This window comes from Cynocephalus volans, chromosome 18 (genome assembly GCF_027409185.1).
Source record: "Cynocephalus volans isolate mCynVol1 chromosome 18, mCynVol1.pri, whole genome shotgun sequence".
Lineage (NCBI taxonomy): Eukaryota > Metazoa > Chordata > Mammalia > Dermoptera > Cynocephalidae > Cynocephalus > Cynocephalus volans.
The window spans coordinates 14,261,180-14,288,188 of record NC_084477.1 but is presented as its reverse complement, the minus strand read 5'-3'; the positions used below and the strand labels follow the sequence as shown (position 1 = coordinate 14,288,188).

The 27,009-nt window shown below is 34.3% G+C and overlaps 1 protein-coding gene and 1 pseudogene across 3 annotated transcripts in view; both read right to left on the bottom strand.

Annotated features, from left to right (window-relative positions):
• The window catches only part of ARID4B (AT-rich interaction domain 4B), a 126,115-nt gene that overhangs the window by 39,936 nt on the left and 59,170 nt on the right, over nucleotides 1-27,009 (bottom strand). For all 3 annotated transcript variants that reach the window (XM_063082675.1, XM_063082677.1, XM_063082676.1), the window contains exons 6-13: nucleotides 25,520-25,599; nucleotides 20,791-20,882; nucleotides 13,183-13,321; nucleotides 9,947-10,026; nucleotides 7,382-7,458; nucleotides 6,026-6,180; nucleotides 2,597-2,669; nucleotides 850-944 (exon numbers count right to left, since the gene is read on the bottom strand). In XM_063082675.1, the coding sequence (XP_062938745.1) occupies nucleotides 850-944; nucleotides 2,597-2,669; nucleotides 6,026-6,180; nucleotides 7,382-7,458; nucleotides 9,947-10,026; nucleotides 13,183-13,321; nucleotides 20,791-20,882; nucleotides 25,520-25,599 (791 nt within the window). The remainder of the gene's footprint in view (nucleotides 1-849; nucleotides 945-2,596; nucleotides 2,670-6,025; nucleotides 6,181-7,381; nucleotides 7,459-9,946; nucleotides 10,027-13,182; nucleotides 13,322-20,790; nucleotides 20,883-25,519; nucleotides 25,600-27,009) is intronic.
• On the bottom strand, nucleotides 7,954-8,333 carry LOC134366490 (large ribosomal subunit protein eL34-like; annotated as a pseudogene).

Below are 27,009 nucleotides of genomic sequence, written 5' to 3'. Positions count from 1 at the left end.
AATAAAAAATATCAAACTTGATAAATTCTAAACTTGGCTTCCAAATAAAAAGTTTTAGTAGTATAACAAATCTCAGAGAATCACAAATGTTAAAATATTAGGCCATTTGACTTTTAAATTAACATGGCTATAATAAATATGAAAATACCCAGATTCCTAAGTCAAAATATGTAACAAAGAGACAGAGCCAAAAAAAAATGTTTTTGTTTTGGCTGGTACAGGAACCTGAACCCTTGACCTAGGTGTTATCAGCACCATGCTCCAACCAAGTGAGCTAACCGGCCAGCCCCAAATTATTATTTCCTGTAAAACTTAGAAGCTAATAAATCAAAGCAGTTCTACTGAAATTAGTAAAGCATTTTATTCTACAAAATATTCTCAATCAGATGAATATCATATATCATGGCAACCTTAAAATAATTTCTTCAGATCAGTTGAACACACATTTTCTGCCTCTATCAGGCACTACGAATGGGATTAAGATATATAAGGAATACTAAAAACCCTGCTTTCAAGGAGTATACAGTCTAGTAAAAAACAGACATAGAAAGACTAAAAAGACAAAAAAAAGAACTACCAATATGACTGGTGCTGTGATGCAGAAATACACAGGAGGTTCATGGAAGTTTGACAAACTTAGCAACAAATCAGAAAGGTTCATTCAAAAAATTTTTTAATTAAAATTTAAATTTTGTCTGAGGCAGCTAGCTCTACCTTTCTAAACTGTCCTTTGCATTTCTTTTGCTTATATTCTTTGGTTTTATTAATAGACAATAATTTTAGAGATGGCGGATACGGGAGAAAACATGTTGTAGGGAAAGATGTTTCACTTTGGACTGTAATACTTACATTATCAAATCCTCCAAGTTTGTGTACAAGTCTGAATAACTTAAAGAGATTCAAATTTCGATATCCAAGTACAGGTCTTTTGTTAATAGGTGTACCTGTTAGAGAAAACACAAAATATATTAGAGCTATGCTACATTTTTTATTTAAAATTTCAAAGGATCCAAATAATAACACTGAATATACATAGTGCAATATATATATGAGGGAAAAAAATCCCTTGTTAATCACGATAAACACCTAAGCCCATGTCACCTTTTTAAATTTCTCACATACCCAATTTCTGAAATCTTATTTCATTCCACTTTCTTCCTTCTGATGAGCAAGAGAATAAATACCAAATAAAAGATAAAATGCCAACAAAACAAAGCTTTTAAAAATTTGTGAAATAAGGTTTGACAGAAATAGAGGAAGTTTTGAGATAATGGATAAGTAACTGCTTCACAATGAGTTATTTTTATAATATTTTCTTTGTATTTCACTAATTTATGACTACTGTAAACAATGATCCTACAGTAAAGCTACAGTTTTGTTTCATCCTAACATAGGAAAATGCAGGGTGAGGACACTAAATCAAATTATCAAACCATTAGAAAGTGGTAGAGTAGATAACTAGGTGGAGATACACAGCAATCTATGGCCCTTTCCAAAAATACATGCCTGACTGGCTTAATCATTTTTTTATCACTCCTCTCTAATATTAAGTTTTATTCATTTTCTTCCCTTTTTCATTTATCTTATACAAAAGCCTGAGAAATAGCATACTTCTTAGGCCAACTCCATTCATACAAAGAAATAACACAGGAATCAAAGACATTTTGTATTAAAGAATGAAAAGATACCTATACGGTGGTAGCCACTGTCATTTATGAGGACAAAAGACGACAAACAGAACCAGCTTCTACTCATCAGCATGACAAATGGGGGTTTACAAAACATAATTCCCAGAGTATCGTGGCACTTTCAAATATCAATTTATTATATTTATTTTGTCCTTCCCCTCCAGCTAGCAAGTTTTCCCACTGCCTTCCTAGCATCTTCCCTGGAGAGGAAAAAGCAGACTGACCAAGAAGATAAGCAAGAGAGTAACAGGGCCAAGGTCACTAAAGAACAAGGGCATTACTGTAAATTAAAAGGTTAGCACCCATTCCTCTCACCTCAATCCTTGCATTTCTTTAACATTAGGCAGATTCAGTAAGCTGAGGCAAGGCTCACCTTTAGACTTCGACATGTTTCTTTCTTTATTTCTGGCTCTCTATGGATGGTTTAATTCTCCTCTTAGCTCTATGTGGCTGAGTCATAAGAAGACTTATGGCCCATCTTAAGAGTAACACACACACACACACACACACACACACACATATCCTTGGTGTATCAAACAGTGATTCTAGAGGAGGCTTTTTATTAAAAGCCTTTGTGTAGATGCTAATAAAATGGTACTATTATTCCCATTCAGCTACTATGCCCTAATATAAGAGTTCTTTGGGCTCCCATAGTAGGTGGGGGAATTGACAGGACAGGAAACAGGCATTATGTGTCCATGCCATAATATTTATGAAAATACTGTCAAATTCCTCATTCCACGTACTATGTGATAGGTGCTATGCCAGTGCTGGTGATATCAGAGGTCAAAAAGACAGCTGTAATTACTGGTGACCTGAAGCTTAATAAACAGAATTTTTATTTTTAAAAGATTAATTATGTCTAAAATCTACAACATTAAGGATAGATAAAAAGAGAAAATGCTCACCTCTATCTTCCATAAATTTGTACAACTGCTGAAGAAAGTTCTCCCTTTCTTCTGGAAACGGTTCTATTTCTTCCTAATTTTAGCCACAGAAGAAAAAAACATTATTTTCCTCAATTAAGCATTTTAATAATGCAAGTAGATTTACTACTAACATCAAAGACTAATACTTATTAAAATATTTCAAAGGCTTTACACCAAATAAAAATTATTTAATACTAAGCTGTTCAAAACCAGCTAGGTCTAGACATTTCACGTTTTACAGAGGAATACGTCCTATAAGGTACCTCAACAGTTAGAGAATCCCAAATGTAAATTCTCATGTAAAAAATGAGAAAAGCAAGACTGCTAATGAACTTTTTACCATATCAGAGATCTATTCTTTAAATCCGGGTCATGGGCTTAAAAAGACCTACTCTCACTTACATTAAATTGGGTGAGGGTTTGACATCAAAGCTGACTCTATTACTGATCCTTAAGGAACTATATACAGGTTTGGGTCCCATTAGCTGTAACTATAAATATCCTTCATGATATACAGCCCCACTGTATGGTACTCCAAGCTTATATAATCAGTAAAGTGGGGAACAAACTTGATCTACAATACCTGAAGATTCAGACTTAGGGAAATCTTCAAGTAATAAATAGTTCCCCGATTTATCAATTACAAGGGAGGGACTAGCTTCTTGCTGCTGTGGCCAAGGGCTGTGGCAGTAGGGAGCTGGTCCTGAAGCAACCTGCAAGGAGCAGGGTAGTAGGTAAGATTGAGGAACTCACCAATTCAATGACTTTCATCCAATCAACAAACATTTAACGAGCACCTGTCCATGTAGGCACTATGCTAGGTGTTGAATGAAAACAAAACTAAGCTATGGAGTATGCCATCACAGAATCTGATTAGGATAGGAGTAACTGCAGAAAAAATTATTCAAAATATAGAGCTAGGCTTTACAGTTACTCTGGCTGAAATATACTTATTTCTAATAGTAAGAGTTATGATATTTAACTGATATTCTAAATCTTAACATGTTTTAATTTGGAAAACCATGTCGAATGCCATTGTTCTAGTGAGATTTGCCTTTTTATTTTAAAAATTAGTATACCGAAAAAAGGCAAATTTAAAAACAAAAAACCACGTTGCTAGCTGGACAGAGAAGAAGAAGTGATAACCATTAATTTGCTTGTGATAAACTATATTTCTCAATTTAAACACAGTCCACATATGTTGGTCGAGTTTTGGTAATGTAGTAAGACGCAAATCTGAGGACATCTATTTTCTAGACATTATCTTAAATGTCTCCATGTTACAATATTTGACTTTAATAAACTGCCAAATTTATTCCTATTCCAAAAACATTTAAGTGAAGTTTGTATTTAACTTGAGAGAATGTTTAAACTGGACATGAGACAGATTTGCTTTTACAAAAGCACTTGTAAAACACAAATCTAAGCAACAAAAGATTGGTCAGCTAATATTTATTGATCACTTATTACACATATGACATGTGATATGAATAAGACAAGATCCCTATCTTTGAGGAGCTTATAGATTTATGGGGAGAACAAAATACACAGTAAACATAAATAAGTACAGATGTATACGCATATACATAAAAATAAATAACAAAAGTATGTACAAGGAACATTAGTGATTTGGACTACCACATGGAGTAATCAACATTCCTGAGGTGAGGCAGGTGACAGAAGGTTTCCCTTTACAGAGATGGCTCTTAGTAAGTGGGGTTTTGAAAGCTGAGCAGGAGTGCACCAGGCTGACCAAGAGGAAGAAGGGTTGTGCAGACAGAAGCACTGGTGTGTGCAAGAGTGAGCACCAACAAGGTGTGCAGTTTGGTACTGCTACAGCACAAAGTTCAAAGAAGGAGAATACACCAAGAGAAGCGATGAGAAAAGAGAGGCAGGAGTTGGACCAGAAAGAAGGTTCTATATTGAAACTTGACTTTTACAGTGACAAAAAGCCACATAAGAGGTTTTAAGCAAGGGACTGATAGCTCATTTTAGCATTTTAAATAGAACGTAGTCGGGGAGAAAGTGAAGCAGGGCAATTTTTACACTATGCACTGTCTTTATAAATCACATCCTACACTATAACCTCCAAAACAATTCGATTTCATTGGTAGTTTACTACAGTTAAGTAGCAAAATTTCATAACTTGGCTAAAATATTACAAATTGACAATAAATTACCTTAATTTCCTGAATACATTGAATACAATTCACTTCATGGTCAAATATAGTAGCCTTTGCTATCTGTACCACTCACTCAATAACTTTATAAAGTTGTTCAGCAAACCATTAGACAGTGCCTTGTCACTGCCAGATCTAAAGCACCAGTTACAATGAAATCCAAAACTTTAGGCTCCTTGATCCAAACTAATTCACAGATGTCTCATTCATTTGATTCATCTAATTGGAACAATCTACCCATTTCTATTAAAGTGATTTAAGATTCTCTGAAACAAAGGATACTAATCTTTACTTTTCTGTTGATTTTTCTTTCAATATTAGATGGAAGATATATTTTATTCTTTTCTAGGTATTTCAATAAAATATGCAAATATAAACACTTCATGAGGCGACAGCTGTCTACATGGTGGTGGAAAGCATGTTAAAGTATTAGGTGGGGACTTCCTTAATCATCTGATAAACCAAAAGGACATCAAAATTAAAACACATTTTTGAAGTTACTGGCATGAGAGGGTGAACAAATCCCATGCCATTTTATGCCCCACCCACCATGTTGGCTCCTGTTTAACATTATTCCTTTGTTTCACTGACCAGCTACACATCAACCTCAGGGCAAGCTGTAAAAGGAGCACCAGTTTCAAGGAGTGAATGATTTACTACAGCAGGTGGTCTCAGTGGTCTGAGCACTAACATCACAAAACCTCCTGCCTCATGGATCACAGAACACCTGGTGAATGATGTTATCAACTTACTTTTCTTAAGATGTTTCCTTGAAGTTACTTTTAGTAACAGGTGCTCTTGCTATCGAAATACTGTCTAACTCCAGAGAGGCAGAACTTCTGTCTGCTGATGTCTCATTCTTTACTGCATGCGGCTTTCCCATATGTAAGTCACCCCCATTAATAAATATCTCTGTTTATCAAACAGACCTGCCTGCTTCCTCCTTTGGTCTCAAAGTATCTTCCCAATTTGGAGGGCATTACTCTTTAACCCCCCTCTTTGCACAACTGGGATAACTATACTTAATATTTTTATTTTCACAAGATCATACTTTATTTTAAGATAAGCAAACTACTTGACTATGATGAATACTGCAAATATAATCTTATGAAATATTTCTAATACTAAAAATATTTATATGATTAATGACTTTAAGCCAAATCTTAACTGACAAATGAAACCCAAGTGTTATTTATAATGTTAAAAGACATCAACTGTTTTCACTTACCTCTTCTTCACTGCTATTATCCTCCTTTTCTTTTTCATCATCTTCCTCCTCCTCTTCCTCCTCTGCTTCACTGCTAGAGCTATCTTCTTTCAATTCAGTCTTCCAGTTACCAGGAATAGTTCTACTTTTGTGAAATTCAAGTGCCTGATCGAAGGCTGAAAAGAGACCATAAACTTCATGAACTGGATAAATTAAGATAGTTGATTTGTCTAAAAATATTAAACAAGGCCAGCCATCAAAAATATATATATACATATGTGTGTGTGTGTATAAAAAAAGACAAACAAAAACTGCTATGCTAATACCACTGACATTAAGTGCTTGCTATGTACCAGGCACTGTGTCGAGTGCTTTTTCATGTAGCAATTCAATTAATCCCATCAGTCCTATGCATGAGGCAAAAACACTACCATTGGAAGGTTACTTAAATTCAAACAAATACAAGAGGAAAAGAGTATTCTTCTTTTAAACAAAAATTATGTTTCTCTAGTAAAAACAACTTTAACACAGGTAAATCATTGAATATTTTTACCCAACAAACAATGGTTAAACAGTATTATATAACAAGCAAAGAGCCAGGTATATTTTCAGGTAACTATGAAACACCTGAAAATTGACTGTAAGTATGCTCTCAACATTTCGAGCTAAACCTAATTTAAAGCTATGCTAACAACTAGCTTAACTAAAATTAGCTAGACACTATTCTCATTTTACAGCACATGGAAAAAATTACAAACCATAAAATCTTTATGATTTTGAGCCAGTCTACATATCATATTATTGGATTCAGTGTACAGGGCAAAGAGAAAATAAACAACTATCTACAAAGCCAAAAACCAAGTAACAGATGCAATTACATCATGTTCCTCAATCAAATATAACTACTAGGGCCTTGTTAGATATGTACATTCATTAGTGAGAAATGCCAAATCAAAATTACTTTTGATTCTTTTTTCTACCATCCCCAGGAACTAATATTTTATTCACTAGGCAAAAGCCGGACTACAATAATAGCTGATGATACAGTTCTTTCCCACTATTCTAGATTATTGCCCATGACTATTAAAAAAAAAAAACCCTACATAACAAAAAACACATGGATTTAAATAAGTACAAGTCACACAGAACCAAATATAACTTTATGGACATAATTTTAAAAAATTATTTTTGAAGAACAAAAGAAAGGCAGGCCAGTTGGCTCATTTGGTAGAGCACAGTGTTACAACTCCATGGTCAAGGGTTTGGATCCCCTTACTGGCCAGCTGCCAAAAAGAAAAAGAGGAAAAGAAAATTTAACCTCAAAAACACTTCAGCAGTTTTTAAATTACTTGTAGTTTATTCCAACATTATCCTTACCTTGTTTTAATATAGCATCAGGCTTTGGTGCAGTGTCACTAGTAATTTCATGGACATCTTTTCTTGCAACTGAAGTACTATGTTATTTTTTAATTATAAAGGAAAAAAAACACAAAAATATGACCAAAATTAAGAGTTCAGTCAATTACATGCCACAGAAAGATACTGAAATATGGCAATACTGACATTTACAATGAAAGTGGCTGCATACAGGGTTGCAAGTTCCAAAAAACATTATATGCATGATGTTAAAATGTATAATCACCTACAGAAAGATCCCTCCTCAAGAAATGTTTTATAAACACCCAAGTGTTCTCAAATATCAGGGTCCCCTGCCTAAATGCAATACCAAAAAGTGTTAATAGCAATATAATAATAAATAAAATGTTTGGATGATAGAATGTGTGAATCCAATTTTTATAAAAAGACAGTAAGAGTGCCATTATCTTGGAATATTCACAAGAAATTACTTAGTTTAAGACTAAAAGAAAACATACCAGTTTAAAATGCAAATTTTCTTTTAGCAATTTTTTAAAACTGAATTCTAAGCTTACAAACTTTTTAAAAAAATTTTAATTACTCAAAAAAGCTTCCATGTTTTCTCTTGAGCTTTCTAACTCTATGGCTTGAGCCTTCAACTCTTTCACAACGATTTTCTGTTCCTCAATAAGGTAAACATGCTTGATCCTTTCACACACACATTTAGCATACATGGAACCACCATAAGCCTGCTGGCATGTTTCTTCATTTTAGACAGTCTCTTACGAACTTTGGGACTCACAGCACAAACCCCTCAAAGCCTGCCTGGGCACACACCACATGCAGATTTTGGTGCTTTCCCAACCTTCTTGGTATAAAGGTAAATAATTCAATTACTAGGGGTTCAGGACAGCCTGTTCTTAGAGGCTGTGTTATAGGAAAGCCTACGATGGTATGGCAAACACTGGACCATTCTGAGTGCCTCCAGATGCATCCCCAGGAGAACACAAGCAAAGTTCTAGGATGCAAGTTGAGGCCTTTCATGGAACTCCCTGACCATAACGACAGTCACCTGCAAACAACTGGGAGAGGTTCTATTACATCACATGTATTTCCTATTTTAAACTAATAAATCATTCAGCTTCTGTGCATTTGGTTTTGATCCCCAGGAGCCTGAAAACTACTCCAAATACATTTTTCAGGCCACCATTTTTTTTAACTTATTTTAAAAATTTCAAATACACACAGAAGTAGATATAACTGTGCAATGAACCCCCATGTATATATACATGGCCCAACTATAATAATCATAAACCAACTGTCACTGTTTCATTTATACTCCTACCTACTTCCTCCCACCCCAACTAGATTATTTTGAAGCAATCCCAGAAATTATATAATTTCATTTATGATACTTCATTATGAATCTTTAAAAGAAAATCATTTTTAAAAACCAACCATTCTATCACCTCATATCTAAAAATTAGGTGTGTGATCACTGTTTTCAGCTTTATTGAGGTATTCAAGTAACTGACAAACAAAATTCTCTATATTTAAAGTGTACATGATTATTTGACATACATATTCATTGTAAAATCGTTATCCTAATCAAGTTAATAAATCTCACATCACCTCACATAGTTAGCTTTGGGGGACAGAGGGAGGAAATACTTAATATCTACTCTCTTAGCAAATTTCAAGTGTACAATGCCATATAATTAACTACAGTTGTCATACTGTACATCAGATCCTGACAACTTATTCATCTACAACTGAAAGTCTGTACCCTTGGACTAACATCTCCCCATTTCCTCCATCCCCCAACAATAATTTCTTGATGTCATCAAGCCAGTATTCCATTTCAGTGTTCAAATTTCTCTGATTATCTCAATTTGGTTAAAGGTGGTTTCACAGATTGTTTTTAAAAATCACTTTTCAGAACCTAAAAACCCAAACACCAAATCTTAAAACCCAATGACACCCAATAAGGCTCAGTATAAATGCCAGCTTCTTTAGTCATACAATTGTTAACAGAAAAAAAAAAAGAAAAAGAAAAAGAAAAAGAAACCCAGAACTCTAAAAAAAAGTTCTACTTGGAAAATCACTTTCTTAACATTTAATACACATCTACAGCAACCCGTTTTAATCCTCAGACTAATGCAAAGGTCGAATATTATCCAACAGGTTTCACAACAATCATTAGACATAACTAGAAATATTAGCAAGTCCTAATTAGACAATCAAAAACAAACCCTAAAGAAACATGCAAACATAAATATATCTGTCAATATATTAGATATGTTAGATATATCACATCTGCCTCGACGAACCACTGGATATTATACAGGCAAATGTTGACATTAGACACCACTGAGTGAGAGTCTGGTTTGGAAAAGAAGACCAAAATGAATAAGAAAAGACTAGCACACTCAAAGAAAATATGAAAAAAATGTCACTCTTTGAAACATTCTGTATGACGAAAAATAAAAGCCTAAGGTCACCGGAAATTACTAATTTATCACTTGACATCCTCATTTTAAAAAACAGCATACATAAAAATATATAAACCAAGTGAATTATACATACAATTTGCCATCTTTGAAAGATCGAACAAGAATGTTGTCTTTTTTCACAGCAATCTCATCACTACAATCAGGACAAACCACCTTTAAAAAAAGAGTGAAACCATGGTAACTAAAAGCACATTTATAAATAGGTACATAAGTATCTACTATTTGCATCCTTTTTAAAAGTAGTTTAAGTTTAAAGTTTAAAAACTAGATTTAGTTTGAGGGTAAACAGGTACACAGCACATGTGGGAGCACACGGTAATTTTAGATTGGTACCTTGCATGCTTCCAGCTCGCTGACAATGACACTGGTTTGGGCCTAGGCATGGGGTTGGAGCAGAAGCCAGCTGAGCTCTGACTGAGGGGCAGCACTATGGCTACAAGGAGGACATGAGCCCAGAATTTCCAGAGCCCTTTGGGCCATGTTAATTCTTAGGATAAAATCTAAAATCTTTATGAGAAGGGTTTGAAGCAGAAGACATCGTAATAGATTTCCCATTTTAAAAATTATTTTGGCTGATAAGAAGAAAGTAGTTACAGCCATCATCCGGGTGAGAGATGGTGGCTTGGATGTAAAGTTGTAGCCATGGCAAACTAAAGAATAATTGGATATTTATATAATAATTATCAGACCTAATTTAGAAAGTACAGAGATGAGAGACCTGTACTAGACAGCTGCCAAAAAAAATAAATAGAGAGAAGAGGACGTTTAGTTTTGTGCCTTGTGCAAATGGGTAGATGACAGTGTCATTTACTGTGAAAGGAAAACAATGCAGAAAGACAAGTCTGGGCATGAGGGAGGACACACAGAAGGAGTTTTGGGCCTACTGAGTTTTGAGGTGGCTAAAGGCCACCCAAATGGAGATACTGAGTAGACAAATACCCAGGTATGGAGCTCAGCACAGAGGTTTGAACTCTAAGGTATAAATGTGGGAATCTACAGCCTAAATTTCAGAGGTCAAAAATTGGGGGCCTGTGAGCCTAATCCACCCATTCTTTTTCCTCTGATGAGCTGAGGGCTTTGAAAACGGCACACATTCCTGCGGGGGAGGTGGGGGAGTAGAGTAAGGAAGCTCACTCCCCAGCTCTGCCACAGAAACCACAATCTGCATTTTATCCAATTCATCCATGTGTGTGATTTTCTTGGTCCCTAAGGTATATATCACTTTGTTATCTCTGCAACTGAAGCTGTAACAGAGGATGAGATCACCCTATGGAGAATATGGTGTGGTATATTCCGAACTTTGGATTACAACTGCAAAGGTTGGTTAGAACTTGGTGAAGAAATATATATCATTTCTTTCTTTTTTGCTTGAGATAATAAATAATTATGAGACCATGGTTACCTAGTTTAGCTCATCAATACCACAGATACACAAGAGTTTATATATATTATGGACATAAATTTTCATACAAATGCATTTAACACAGAACAGTGTGTTTTAATCCCAAATCTCTGCAATTGGTAGCCACTGAATAAGCAAATAAGAGGATGAGAATAAAGGTTAGCAGATTCTCAATCAAAAATTTAAAAATTAATCAACCACAAGAACAGAGAATCTCTACATTAAATAAGTCAATCCTTGTAAAACATTTTGAACAGTGCTTATATGACAAATACCATATTTTGCAAATGCAAGTTAAAGTAAATATCCTTGAGAACAAATAAAAATTTTATTAAATATAATTAGCAGAACAAAAAAATGCATTCTAAGGAGTTGGCTCATTATTAGTAGTAAGGGAGTGAAAATACATGAAATAAGGGATTAATTTTTGACCCATTCTGTCTCTTGATATATGAGAAAAAAAGCTGCTACAATTGAGAATGGTATCTTTAGAGTATCTTTAGTCAAATCAATAAACTATATTATATTTATAATTATAATACATATTTATATTATTTTTACATTGTTTATAAAATATGAACAATAGTTTATAGTTTACAAGCATGAGGCAAGTGGAAGACTACCTTTAAGAAATGTGGATCCCAGCATTTGATACAAATCACTCAATGGTCTTCAGATAAAATCATCAGAGGCCATGACAATTCAGACACATCAAATTTTAAAAATTAAGACTTCAAGAGGGCTGAGCCCGTGGCGCACTCGGGAGAGTGCAGCGCTGGGAGCGCAGCGACCCTCCCACCGCGGGTTCGGATCCTATATGGGAATGGCCAGTGCACTCACTGGCTGAGTGCCGGTCACGAAAAAGACAAAAAAAAAAGACTTCAAGATAATTCTGAAGAAATACTTATTATTAATTTCAGTCTCCTGTTTGGAATTTACAACTTTAAATGACTTATCCAATTACACCTTATCCAGAAAGAAATGCATTCTTGCTCTCACAAAAAGTTAAATCTTCCTTAATATGCTATATGACCATTAGTTGATCCCAAGTTTGCTTTAATAGCTACAAATTATTTTGTTGTCTATCAAAAGATTAATTGAAAGGCAGCCTAATTAAGTCTGTGAAAGACATTGGTAGTGTTCCATTTGTTAAAAATCAAAGAAAATAGTCTCTCATACATGGCCCTTTCAACTTGCTAAAGAGGCTAGTGGTTAGCAAAAAACAAAAAGATAAATTTCAAAAGACTTTCCGTCATCTGCCATCATGGTTTGAGTTGCACAGAACTTGGGACAATAATGAGGAGACTCCTGATAATAAAGCATTGAGCACCTCCTCAGAATCACAGAAAGGCAATGAGAGAAAGCAAAGAGAAAACTCAAAACATTCATGCTGGGATCTACAGAGTGACAAACTTTTGGAGAGAAAACATCAAAAACTAGGTAGACACACGAATCTATTGTATTGAAAGCCAGAGACTTGGGCAATATATAACTGCATAATGATTACGTAGGGAGTATCTAAAAGGAAACATTAAGCTCAAGGAAGCAAACACCCTGGCTCAGTAAGAATGAGGAAAATTCTATCCTTGCCAACCAAGAAAGATTCTGTTCTTTTACAGTCTACTCTTCATGGTGGACAAGAGTTTTTAAAGTCTGCACTATGAATTTTCTACTCAAAATAGAATAGTACAATCAACTCCCATACTCCTAATTTCTAAGATTATCAAGATTTCTTGGATGACTTCAAGAGTTCTTTGTACTCAAAGACAATTTAAAAAGTAATCTTTGTGTAAAGTGAATGATGCTAAAAACATTTGTACCTATGAAAAACACTTTTTAAGAAAATCTACTTTTTCTTCATGAACTTACATAGTTAAAAATCAAACTTTTATACTGAAGCTACTCACCAGTGCAGGAAACCATAGTGCTTTCTTTTTATCCAAACTAACGTAATCTACACACACGACTTTGCCTAGTAGCTCATCAGTCTGTTTCCTATCATCCTCATCTTCATCACTGGAGGATGATGAAGACTCTTCCTCTGGTCTAGGGAGAGAAAAAAATAAGATATTTCCACTTATCTTCACAAAGAATAAGCATGCCAATGATGAATATAGATATTTCAAAACTCTTATCACATTTCCTAAAGTGTACAAGATGGCTAATTCAAATTTTAAATAATTTTCTAAATTTCTGAAGAATTTCATGGTTTTCTAAATTTTCTAAATTTTTGAAGAATAACAGTAAGAGTTCATCATTAGAGAAAATCACATCATTTTCCTGAAAATCTTCCACATTTATTTAGCACCATTTTAAGAAGATTAAGGGTGAAGATCAAAAGAGAACAACTGGCCCCCAAGTCCTCAAAAAGCTGACGGCCCTATATTAAACATCCCAGTACCACACTAAAATATACTACATCCCAATTTCAGATTAAATGAGTTCTGGAGATAGTAATTTTACATTCTTGGTACAAAGCTAATTTCAAAAGGGGGGGGGCAGACTTTTATTAATTAGGGTGAGGAAAGAAGGCAATCTGATAAGAGATAACCACTGCTATCCTTACTATCAAATATACACAAACTAGATACTCATAAAATTTTTCTATTATGTTAAAATTCCTTTCAGTAACACTGAATATTGGACTAGTAAAACAAAGATGTTAAATGTCAGAAGAAAAAGTAAGTATCTGAAACTATCAGCTCAATGTTAAAGGAAAGTGTAGTAAAACGTAAAACTAAAAAGGAAAAAACCACAAAACAGAAAAGAGATTGTATTTTGAATCTGGTTCCATGAAAGCCCACAATCAGTGCTAAAGAAAATAAAGATTTCTTACAAGTGACTGCTCAAAATGTCCAGAATAAAGTAAAGACATCAGGAAGTGGTGAATTGCGTGCAATGCATATATTTTTTTTTATAAAACAGAATAATGGCTAGTACTGATTACCTACAGGGATGAAAATATTTTTGAGATAATTGGCAATGTCCAAGTTCACTGACAAAAACTGTGAATTAACTATTTTGAAACTTTAAATATGATTTATCTATTTGGCTGATTGGGACAAATCCAGTATACTTTGAATTTGTCTCTGATGCCTTTCCAAAAGAATGACAATATAGATGTCACCCCTTTATATTTATATATCCTAATATAAATATAAATGAAGCAAAAAACTGTTATAATAGTAAACACATTAGAGTGATGTGAGGAATACCACTATTCAATTTCAATGACCAGTCAAGTAACTTAAAAATTGTTCCCTGGTAGAAACAAAGTAAATCTTCAAAGTTTGCTACTGAATAGAAGTACTGTACTTCAAATGGCACTTAAGGAAGTTTAAGCCCTACTTAGAAAGTAAGTACTAGGTGGTAGGAAAACCAACATATCCTTATATTAGCAAAGCATAAGACCCTACACATAGGCACATAGCTTGGGATAGTAATGACAGACTTCCCAAGTCTGATTTCTACTTGATTAGAAGAGCTTCTCAACAGCAATGACCTTTATCTCTCTACTTTCTAATGACTGTAGACCACCACCAAACTTAAAACCATAATTACTGCTTTTTCAAAGTAGTCATAAAAGATTCATTCAGCTAAGGTCTTATGGATGCCCTTTATGTCATTATCATTAGCAACTTAAAAAGCTACAATGTCAGAGATAACATATATCAAAATCTACAAAACACAGAAAGAAAACTGGACTTTATTTGGCTAACAAAGTTATCTGCATCTTTATAAAAATTCAAACTTGTTTCTTAAGTGTGAAGACTCCAAACTCCAAAAAGTTGTATCAAAAATAAACTGCAAGCTTGGTTAGATGAAACATCTATCCACCTTACACAGTAAATCTCCATGGCCCCTCTAAAACCATCCCCACTTGTGACTAGATGCCCCCCTGCTCTCAAGACTTCTTGCCTGCCATGCCTCCTTCTTTCTCTAGTATCCATTTTTCTGCATCCACTAGATTCAGTCCCATCAGCATGTCGTTTTTATCAATATACTGTTATTTCTCCCACCTAAAACAAAAACAAAAAACCCTGACCTCACTTTCTCCACAAGCTACTACTACCTCATTTATCTATTCTCCTTTTTTCTTCCTCCAGACCTTGGGAAACTCTGCTACCACCTCTAAGTCTCTGTTCAATCCACTTCAATTAGGTTAACCTGGACACCTTATTCAAATTTACAAGCTGCCCACTCCTATATTTGCCTTCACCCTGCTCTTATTCTTATTTCCACAGCGCTTATGACCTCTATCACACTCTATAATTTACTTTTTTTTAATGTTTATTCTTAATTATCCATTCCCTCCCCCACAAGAGAACGTAAGTGCTAAAGGCAGAGATTTTTTTAAATAACTGTTTTGTTCACTGATGTATCTCAAATACTTAACCAGTGTTTGGCACAGCATAGATGTTCAATAAATATTTGTTGACAAAATAAATGAAGTGTGCCTTGGATTGAATGTCCCCCTACAATTTGACCCCCACTGTGAGAGTGTTAAGAGGGTGGGAAATGCTACTGCGGTAGTTAAAAAGTGGGGCTTTGAAGAGGTGATTGGATTGTGAGGACTGTACCCTTGTGAATGAGTTGATCCATTCTTGGAATAGTGGGTGTGGTTCTCTGGGCTTTAAAAGGTGAGCACATAAGGAGGCTCCCTCTCTTTCTGCCCCACCATTCTGCCATGTGAGACCCCTGTGACACAGTCACCACCACCAAGGCCTTCATCAGACGTGTTCCCTGGACTCTGTACTTCCTAGCCTCCGAAACAGTAAACACTAAATTTCATTATCTTATAAATTACCTAGTTCCGGGTATTTTGTTATAAGCAACAGAAATGGACCAATACAAACTGAAAAGATTTCTTTCTTTCTAGTATGTTCTGATTTTTTAATTCTGAAACCACAAAACATATACAATCAGTGTAAACCATACCATTATACCTAAGGCTCCTTTAACTTTTTCTTTTAGAGGAGTTTAGCCAGGAAATTGTTTACATAAGACAGTTACTCAACAAACTGATGAACTAAAATAAATGAGCATCATTTATTCACCTCAGACACTGTTATTTCTTTTACGGCAAGGTGTTTATATAGCCACAACAAAATAATGCACTGTCTCTATAAAATAAAATCTGGTGATGCCACTGGAAACAAAGCTAATTACATGAAAATATTTATCATCATACACCAACAGCTAATCACTTAAAGCTCATCCCACATCACTATTTAGACAAGAAATGGGCCAAAGAATAGCAAATGTTGAGATGCAAATAGAAAACTGGGCTACAAAGTTGAGAGGCCCAATCTTTGAAATACAATTCTGATTTCAATGATCCTTTATTATTTCAAGCAAGTCAATTAACTCAGTTTCAAACTTTGCACAGTAAATTTAAAATCTGTATTAATATCAGGAAGACTGACAGAGTATAGCTTCTCTGAGATTAAAACAAACATTTAACAATAAGAGTTTTAATTTTTTCTCAATTTTTTTTTTTTCCTGACCGATAAGGGGATCACAATCCTTAGCACGGTGTGGTCCGCACCACGCTCAGCCAGTGAGCTCACCAGCCACCCCTATATAAGATCCGAACCCACGACCGAGTGAGCCACAGGGCCGGCCCTAATTTTTTCTCAATTTTTATCAAGAAGTAAAACTAGAATCAAATTCTCTATCAAAGAAAGCAGCAAAAAAAAAAAAAAAAAAGAAAGCAGCAAAAAACCCCAAAAAGCAAAATAAAGCAGCAAAAACTTAAAAGAGCTTCTGGAATTAAGACAGTGGTGATGGTTGCACAATTTTGTGAATATACTAAAAACTACTAAATGTGTACTTTAAAGGGGTAAATTCTATGATATGTGAATTATATATTAATTTTTTTAAACTTAAGATCATAAACCTGTAAATACCAAGTATAAATCACTAGTTTACCAAGTAAATGTTAGCACTGTCCCTGGGTAAGACCTATACCCATAAATAATCCCTTGTTATAAGCCTTATTATGCTTTATCCTTTTTCTGAAGAGAAAAAAATAACAGCAAGTAGATTGTTATCCTATGTATGCTTTTTCCCAGATTATGGAAAAAACTTTGGGGGGTGGGGGAGACAAAACTATTTCCATAATTTTAGACATTCTATTCTTTAGGCAGAATCAAACACAACCTCTGCACACACTGGGTAAATTATAATGGCAAAACTCAATTGAGTTAAACATTGATTAAAAGGATCAATAACTTGCTTTAAAAAATAACCTAGACGATGACACTCATCAAAAAAGAAAATACGTGAATTTAGGATTAAGTAAAGGTAGAATTAAATAAAACAATTTAATGGAAAGTGTCAAAATAATCAATTTTGGAATAACTGGGTCAGATTAAATGGTACGTGGATTAACAGTTATTAAACAAAAACAAAAGTATTATTGCAACAATGGAGCCCTGGGAATCTTGGGAAAAAATAACCTTATTTAATCTCTGTACAAAAACACATTTTAAATGTCAATCAGAGAACCATAACGAAGACTTTTTTCAACTGAGTAATGAAGGAGGAAATGAAGGTCAGAAAAACGCTCTTAAGAGCCACATCTAAGACTTTATTCTAGAAAATCACTCTGAAGAAAGGGCAGAAAGAACTTTGAGGAAATGTGATTAAGGAGTTGATGTGCATTTCAAACTGCAGTACTTGCCTGTGACACTTAACACACCAAGGCTTAAAACGCCAAGCAAGACCAGCATTGTCAGGTCCCTTGGCAATAAGAATGGCCAACCGCAGTAGAGAGGGTGAAGGAACAGCAGGCAAAACAAAATGACACACAGAGCTGGTTTCACTTCCTAGACGAGTAATTCTCAGCCTTTTGTCTGCCTTCATACTTTGCACACGTACAACACAATCCCAAGAGCAAATCTCTCCTTACATAGAGATCCTAGATCTAGAAAGCAAAGATCAAGTTGCTCGGTGACAACTGCATGTTTATTCTCTTATTCAAGAATATTCAAGAAGGGATACCTCAGCTAAGAAACATAAAAGAATTTTTAACGGACCATAATTTTTGTTCATTTTTGTAGATTAATTTTTGTGTTATTCTATAATAAATTCATCTATAGATTTATTTTTCCCCTTTTGGATGACATTTGTAAAAAGATAAAAATATATCTAAATATTAGATGCAAATTTCTCAAAATTAAAAAAAACCTTGATACAAAAACTATTTTTCCTATATATATAATATATTGTTTTAAAAATTATTTTTAAATGTTGTTTAAAAATGACATTTGTTGTTTTAAAAAGTTCAAATAATGCAACAAAAACCAGTCCCACCTGTCAGACATAAACACCAGTAAGCAGAATTTTTATATACACCCATAAACACATTTACATATGTAAGTGAAATCATTACATACTGGTATTTCATGAAATTTTTTTCATGTTAATACATGATGATATCTCTAGTACTTACATAGTACTTACTATATAAACACTTTGAGGAAATGAATTCATTTAATTTTCACAAAAAGTCTGAGAGACAGGTAATATTACTATCCCAATTTTACAGATGAGAACTGAGACAAGAAAAGATTAAGTAACCTGCCAAAGGTCACACAGCAAGGAAGAGGCAGAGCCAGGATTCAAACCCAGACCATCTGATTCTACAGTTCCACTGAGCTACAGAATTGAAAATCATCACTAATGAAATGATTTTACAGTATCACACCTCAAGTCATTGCTCTGACACCATTAATCAAAGTTAATTAAAAGCTGAATACAGAACTACAGGAAGATTCTAATGATCAATGATAGGTGAAATTTTATTTTTTAGATAAAATTTTAATTCATTATTAAAGTCACTAATTGTCATAAAGACATCAAAGACATCACAAACTTATAAGTGCTTCAATGAATACTTTATGGTTACATAATAGCCCTCTGGAAAAACTGAAAACATTAAGTCACAGTAACTGCTAATATTCAAATCAGAACACTTTCTTATTAATTGTGCCATCACACTTTTTCATTTATTTTTCTTTCTGGCTAAAACACTCAATCTTTAAATGTGACATGAAAAAAACTAAATAAAATTTACAACCTGAGTATCCTAAAAATAATCAAGACACCAGCAAGTTAAAGTCACAAGTCAGAGAAGTTATTCATCTGGTAATTAAGGAAAACATTTTCTAGCTGCGCCCTAAACAATTGAGCTAACCAGCCAATCTGATTTTTTCAGTGCAACGATTAGTCTTCTGATTTCCTCCCTCAAATGAGTCATTAATTTATCCACTGTTAAAATTAATTTGGAGAGTAACCAAAGTACACTCTAAACAACAAAGTCAATCAGTTGAATGCGAAAAGGCCTACGGAGGAAAGGTGAGTTCAAGTCCTGGTTCCTGCTTTCCTGTGTCCTTACAGTCTCTTGCCAATTTTCCCAATGTTAATATGGACTAAAATAATACCTACTTTCGTGGGTTTACAGTAACACTGAAATTAAACAATATAAGACACAGTGCTTACCCAAATTCTATCTCCAAAGTTCAGCCACAATTAGATTTAATACCTGATTCTATACATTGAACTGAAACATTCACTTACAGCAAAGTTTTTAATAATTCAACTCATTTATTTTTAATAGCTACTCTAACAATATTTAGGCTTATGCAGATAAAAAATTTTAATCCAAACAAAACATTCAGAATTATTTTTAAAATAACTTCCAACAGAATAAATTAAAAACATTCCCTTGTCCCATCCCTTAACTTTCTTCCCCTGCTCCATGTTTTTAACTGTTTCAGCTGTTTTTCTGATAGTTACTACCTTATTTCTAAATAATATTCTTATACTGGTATTTCTTGGTTTATACATTTTAGACATTATTCTATTGCCTTTCCATTGTTACACCTTAACTTTCACACTTAAACCACTTCCCCACCTTCCATCCTACTTCCCCACCTTCCATCCTACTAATTCTGCTTTCCTTTCTTATATAATTTTGGGGGAGAGAAGGAAAAACAAACACTACAATGATAATAAGAGATAAAATCTTAATTATGACATTAGGTAAATGCAAAGAATTTAGGGGATTTAGAGGAGAGAAAAACTTGGCTGCTTTCAAGTTAAGAGAGGGAAGACAGAATGGTTCACATAAAGGTAGAAGCATTTCTGCTGAGAATTAAAGAATGAGCAAGACAGGGAAGGGAGGCACTGGAGACAGAAAAAAACAGCATGAATAAAAGCACGATAAGAGAAAATACACGATGTATCAGGGATTGTTTACTGGTTCCACTTTGACTACAGCATCAATATTCATGACAGAGAAAAACTGGAGGGAGACACAACTGTTAAGGTTGGCTGAGCTGGAGAATCTCAATCACCCATGCAGAGGAATCTGAAATTACTATTTGATCTGAAATTACTATTAGACCCAGTTAGCATTCTGCATTTTACAATTTAAAAATAGTAACTATTAAAACAATACTAGGAGAAATGAATTCAGGTTCAACTAACAGTTAAGAAAATGGACTTACATATGATTAGATCTTCTTCCTCTATTTGTTTTCTTTCCTATGACTGGAGTGCCAAAATGCTCAGGGTTGGTGAGTGGGAGCTGGTCTAATGTCTGTGGGTAAGAACATAAACCCATCAAAAGTTATTACTTTGCAAGTGCTTTCTCTTTTTAAACCAAATCAGTTTAAGAATATGCTCAGATTTTGCGATTAAAACTTTCCCCCAAGGAAGGCTAAAACACAACTTCCCTAAAAATAGAAAATTCTAGTTTCAAAGATATTAGAAAAAAGATGAGCCCCTTTCCAAAAGAAAAAAAAAAAAAGTGAAAAGAAATTTGGTGGATCTCTTTAGATGATTCATTACCTATTTCAAGGCTGACAGGCATCTAAGAATGATTAAAATACAAAACAAACAAACAAACAAAAAGCCCCCACAAACACAGCTCAGTGAAAACGTAGATGTGAGAGGTAAGACACCTATGGTAAGAACCTAACTCCTAGGTTGGGGCCAACCACAACTTAAATTTTTATTGATACACAGGGAATGATAATCCATAAAGCAAAATTCTTAATAAATAACAGTGTTAATTAGCAAGATAAGCATCAAATGCTTGAAAAAAGGTTTCAGACAGGCTATATTATCACTCTGCAAACATTCCTTGCAATATACCTTTTTAAAGAAAATGTGAAAAATTAGTTTTTCTACATTTAATTTTTTCCTTTCCCTTTTTAATCTGCAGCATCCAATATCATGCTTGGTATGAAAATAACGATCAATACAATAAACGAACAATTCTTATCAACTGCACAGTTCATGTCAACCCCTTTGTCCCTCACCTCCATTTAAAAATAATGATTTCCAGGCAAGGAGTGGTTGATGGTTGGAGGCAGAAAGATGAAAAAGGGATTTTAGGGTGATTCCCCTTAGTTTCTCAACACCAGACTATATTTTCACTGCCATTTTTCTTGTCTTTATTTCCTGAAAAGGCTTATATATCTAAAAAGCTAAGGTATCATTCAGAAGATGCTTTCCCAACTAACTTAATTCTCTGAATACCAATTTTGATAATATGCCTACTTTTTCCTCATTTTAAAGATTTTCCCCAGTTGCTATTCCTTTCATTTCCCCGAAAGAACCTTTGCTGTTACAGATAATTCATGAACATAAGGGGAACTAGAGATTCCCAGGAAAACTGTCAGGATGAAAGCAAGGATGAGGAACTATTTAGAATAAAGGGGCTTCTTAAAGTTAGAAATCAGAGTGGTATGAGAAAGATTTAGATTTTCAATGCTAATACTTGAAAACAAATATTTAATTTTTTTATATTGACATAATTTTATTGACAATAACATGAACTAAACTGAAAAGGGGGAGCATATTAACAATCTTTTCTGCATAATTCATTAGAATATATGTAAATGTACTTAAGTTACATAGATATATGTATCCAATGACAAAGAATATGGTATAGGAAGAAGGCAAGAGCCACAAAGGATTAAATGAAGCTGATTCCTTCACAAGATAAACAAAAGTCATAACTTCAAAAGGGCAAAAAAGTCTAATCTTTCGAATTTAGTTTGTATTGAACCTAAACCTGTGCAGACAAACCTTAAATCAGGTATTAAAAAATATTACTTGGAGGCAAAAGTTGTCCCAAACACAATATATGCCAAACAGAAACTCTTGAGAAGTTACTTGTCATGAAAGCCTAACTACGTTTTCTAAGGGTGAAAATTTCAAAGTACTATATTTAGTAACAAGGAAAATAAATATCTGGACTCGCTTTCTGTCAAGTTTAACAATGGATTAAAAGCCCCTTCCACCACAAAAAAATTAAGGTTATTTTCTTGAAAGCAGAGATTTCTATTACGTATTATGATTTCTATTTTAAGTATCTGTTAGTTGTTTCACTTGTTACAGAAAAGAAACTTTGTAAAGAGTTGTTTAGGAATCACATGTAGTAATGTTCAAATGAGACCATAGTCTCTCCCTAATATGTAATGAAGAGTTAGAAAAATAAGAAGCAATATTTCCATTCCTGGTCTTAATCCATGTCCAGGAAAGCAGGAGCATCCTTATTTCAAGGGACAGAAAACACTGGGGGGAGAGTAGAACTTGTCTTATACCTAAAGAGCAAAAACCAGAGACTCTTAAAGTCTATTAAAGGCACAAAGAAAATTCCATAGGCCTAGGGGGGAAATGTCTATAGCCCTGTTACCTAAGATGGGCTGCAGGAAATAGCGAACTGGGATTTTGTCTAAACTTTCTATAGAATTTTCAATTATATGTAGTAAATGCACAGAGAGAATACCAGGTGATGAATCTCCTTTGGGATAATACCAAATTATGAAAGCTCTGTAGATACACCCAAATTGTGCTACAGATGTTAGGTAGTGTGTCACATGCTCACCAAGCTGGTTATGGCTAGAACCAGTGGTTTCCGTGTTGGAATTTGAACCGAATGAAGTGCTGTTGTGATCTCTTATGAAAATCCTGAATATAAGTCTTGGTGTAAGTATGTAGTTCATTAGTAGGATTAAAAATCCAAAATACTGCCAGTATGATGCGGCTTTCTTCTCAAAGGCCAAAGTTATTACTACTAATAATATAGTACTCTCTGACAAGTCTATCAAAAAATTAAAACTTTTTAAGAAAATATCAAATAAAGGGAAAGGAATATACAGACAGTAGATTAAATTCCTCTATACTCTCCTGACCATTTCTTCACAAGGCTTAATACTCTTAAACTTTAAAGATTTTTCATTGTTTGATTAATGTTTTTTCTCCTCCACTAGATGGTAAGGTAGTCGAGAATAAATTCCATGTCTTCATGGCTTATCCTCGTGTCCCAGTACCCAGCACAGCAACCTGGCATATGTGAAGGGAGTTAAGGAATCACAGGCCAGTATTCTAATTTCTCTCTAGCAGAGCATAAATAAAAGTGTACATGTGCAGACACACAAGGTAAAACTGATCCTCCTTGAAAGTATGAAGGATACACAGCTACTTGTTCATATTACTTCAGCCTTTACATTACAACTGTCTTATGAACCATTCCAACTTAAAATTCTCCTAGTAAAAATAAAATTACTATTTTAGATATTTCTCTGAACCAAACAAACAAGACACATGCCTTCACTTAACAGGTGAAAAATCTAGTCTTCAAGCCCCTATATTCATTGACTGACTATAACTACACATGTTCTACATAAGGTAAAACATAATAATAAACTCAGAGAGAATTCTGTTACTTCGTCACTGTATTTGTCCCCAAAGCTTTCTGTATTTCCTATATTCAAACCTTCACAATTAATTCAACACATATTTACTAAGGGCTTTTGTTTAGAAAACACTGCTGGGAGAAGGACGGCCTATCAATGAGATGTAAAAACATGATTATTCCCCCTAAAACAGCTTAAAGTATTACAGGGAAAATAGGAAAAGTAACAAGTCCACAAAACAAGAATAAGGAAGAGAAGCACAAAAGGACCAAAGAAAAAGAGATCAAACGTGGGTAGAGATCCCATGAAAGACAGCATGGAGGAGGAAGCATTCCCAGTGGCCTTAGCAGTAAGTAAGACTCCAGCAAGTGCAAAGGAGCAGGGCTCAGCAGGAGCCAAGAAAAAAAGTACACACCATCATCTGAAAATAAATACCAAGGAGTCTAACACGGCAGAAGTCTGAAAGAAGTGGTAGAATATGAGACTGAAAAGACAGGCTGGAATCACAATACAGAGAACCTGTTCCCAAATGCTGAATTTAAATTGGAATTTAATCATTAAGGGAAGCAAAAATATTTTCAAAATAAAAATATATCTCATTTGTTAAATTCTGAATTGCAAGCTACAGAGTTACAAAACTTCATGAACCCTCCATTCTCAGTAATGTAAGTAACACCTTTCAGTGTAAGAGCTCAGCTTTCGGTGTTAAAAGGGCTGGTTTGAGAACAAGCTGTGGCCATCAGTTTCCTCATCTGTAAGTTGGAGATAACAATAACTATTTCACACGTTGCAAATGCAATAATGTAAAGCACTTAGCAAAGTCCCCGGCAAATATAAGCATTTCATTTATTCCTCCAACTAACATTTTATTCAGTTCCTATACTGTGCCAGGCACTGTTACCGGAACTCAGAACAAAGTGGTGGAGACAAGACATACAAAGTCCCTGCCCGTGTGACAAAACACACATTCTAGTGAGGAGGGCAAACAATAAAGAAAGAATTAAGTACATGTACATGTTTGATGGCATGGAATGTTAAATGTTATGAAGAAAACTAAATCAACCTAAAAGGAAAAAGAGAAATGGAAGGGACTATTTTAAAAAGGACAGTCAGGCAAGGCTTCTGTGAGGAGAGGCTATAATCATGTCAGCTACCAGTTCCAGTAGTAGTTAGGGATTGCCTGTAGTATCTACATATCCTTTAACTACAATAGGGTTCAAGTGGACTACAAATCAGACATCTCTTTTCTACAACTATTTACAAAAAGAAGGCTATATAAAAGTTTCCTAATTAAACAAGCCCACTGTATTTTCTCTGTGAATACTAACGTACATTAGACAATGAAGAAGGCACAACCTGGTGATCAAACACTAGGCCTTAAACAGGCTTCACAGATCACATTGTAATGGTATTATGTATTCAAGAATTTTCCTGATTAACGAGTAAGCTGACTGAGTTGAGAAAGGAAAAATTTACTCCCACCAATACAAAATATTAAGACATGTTCATTTATTCAATGACTGCTTACTTCACTTTCAGCAAAATGCCTTTCTCCTTTCAGGCACAGTGAAGATCGTCTCAGTGTCTTTTCATCTCCATCATCAAAAACTACAAGAGGAGGTAAAATGAAAGCTAATGAAGGATTTTTCAAAGATTAACAAGATGATATAAATTATCATTTAATTTTCTGAGTGCAAAGAGACCTACTGTTTCAAATTACATTTGGAATTCAGTTCACATTTTACGTTTTCTAATGAATAACTTCAAATATACAGTTTAGAGCATCTTTTCCAATTTCTAGTGAAAAAGAAATATACCTGAAATGAAAACATCTTCCCTGAAACAAGAAACATCAAATAAAAATAAAAAGTTGGCATTCAAGAGGAAACCACTTCAATACTAATTAAAATTTCTCAATATGGTAAAGGAAAGGCAAGTTTTCCTGCTGAGAGATACTGACACAGAGTTATCTGAGAAAAGGAAAGATCACAAATTTACAGTCAGACTGCCCCTAAAAAAATGATTGTTTTCATTATTTAAAGCAGAATTTCTCGACCTCAGTACTACTGACCTGATGTAGCAGGTAATTCTCTGTTATGGTGGGGCTTATCCTGTGCATTGCCATATATTTATCAGCATCCGTGGTGTCTAACCACTAGATGCCAGTAGCACCCCCTTCCCAGCTATGACAACAAATAATATCTCCAGACATTGCCAAATGTCGGGTGAGTGGCAAGTTCACCCCCAGTGAAAAGTTACTGATTTAAAGTGAAAACACATTGTTGTACAACAGAGAAATTTCTTTTAACTGTAATGTTATATTTCATAATAATTTTGCCAGTTTTCTTGCTATTACAATAAATGCTAGATTGAATGTCTTCTGTATGTGCACATTATCCTAATATTTCTGTGGTTTATTCACTGAGAAATAGAAGGGAAGTGTTAATTTACACTACCTTGAACAATGAGCATACCTACTGAAAGGTCATGGAAGTGTCAACTAACATGATTAAAATAATCATTTCACAATATACATATTGTGAATGTGAGGTATTCTCTTTTCATTATTTCTGAGGGATGTACCACATCCCTCAGAAATCAAGGAATGCATGTCCCTCTATTCTAAGTAAAGTTACTTGATTTTAGAAATTGCACAGTTTTTGCCTAGCTACCGAAATTAGGTTCTTCTACATTATGTGAGATTTTACATTATGAGACTGAAAAAATAACACTTAGTACTTTTAATGTTGTAACTAAAATACGCAACAATAAAAGAGACACATTTATGAGACTACCACACCTAATTACCGTCTAGACTTACTACACAGACTTGCTCACATTCCTATTACTCACATAAAGACAAATAATTCCTTATGCGTCAAAATCAAATAATTTTCCCTCTCTCTTCACCAGTTTTTTTTTCCCTCATCCCCAACAAACATAAACAAAACTCACCTATTCTATTTCAAAGCTCTACCAAATTCTGACATCACCAAAGACATTTTACTACGTGTTTGC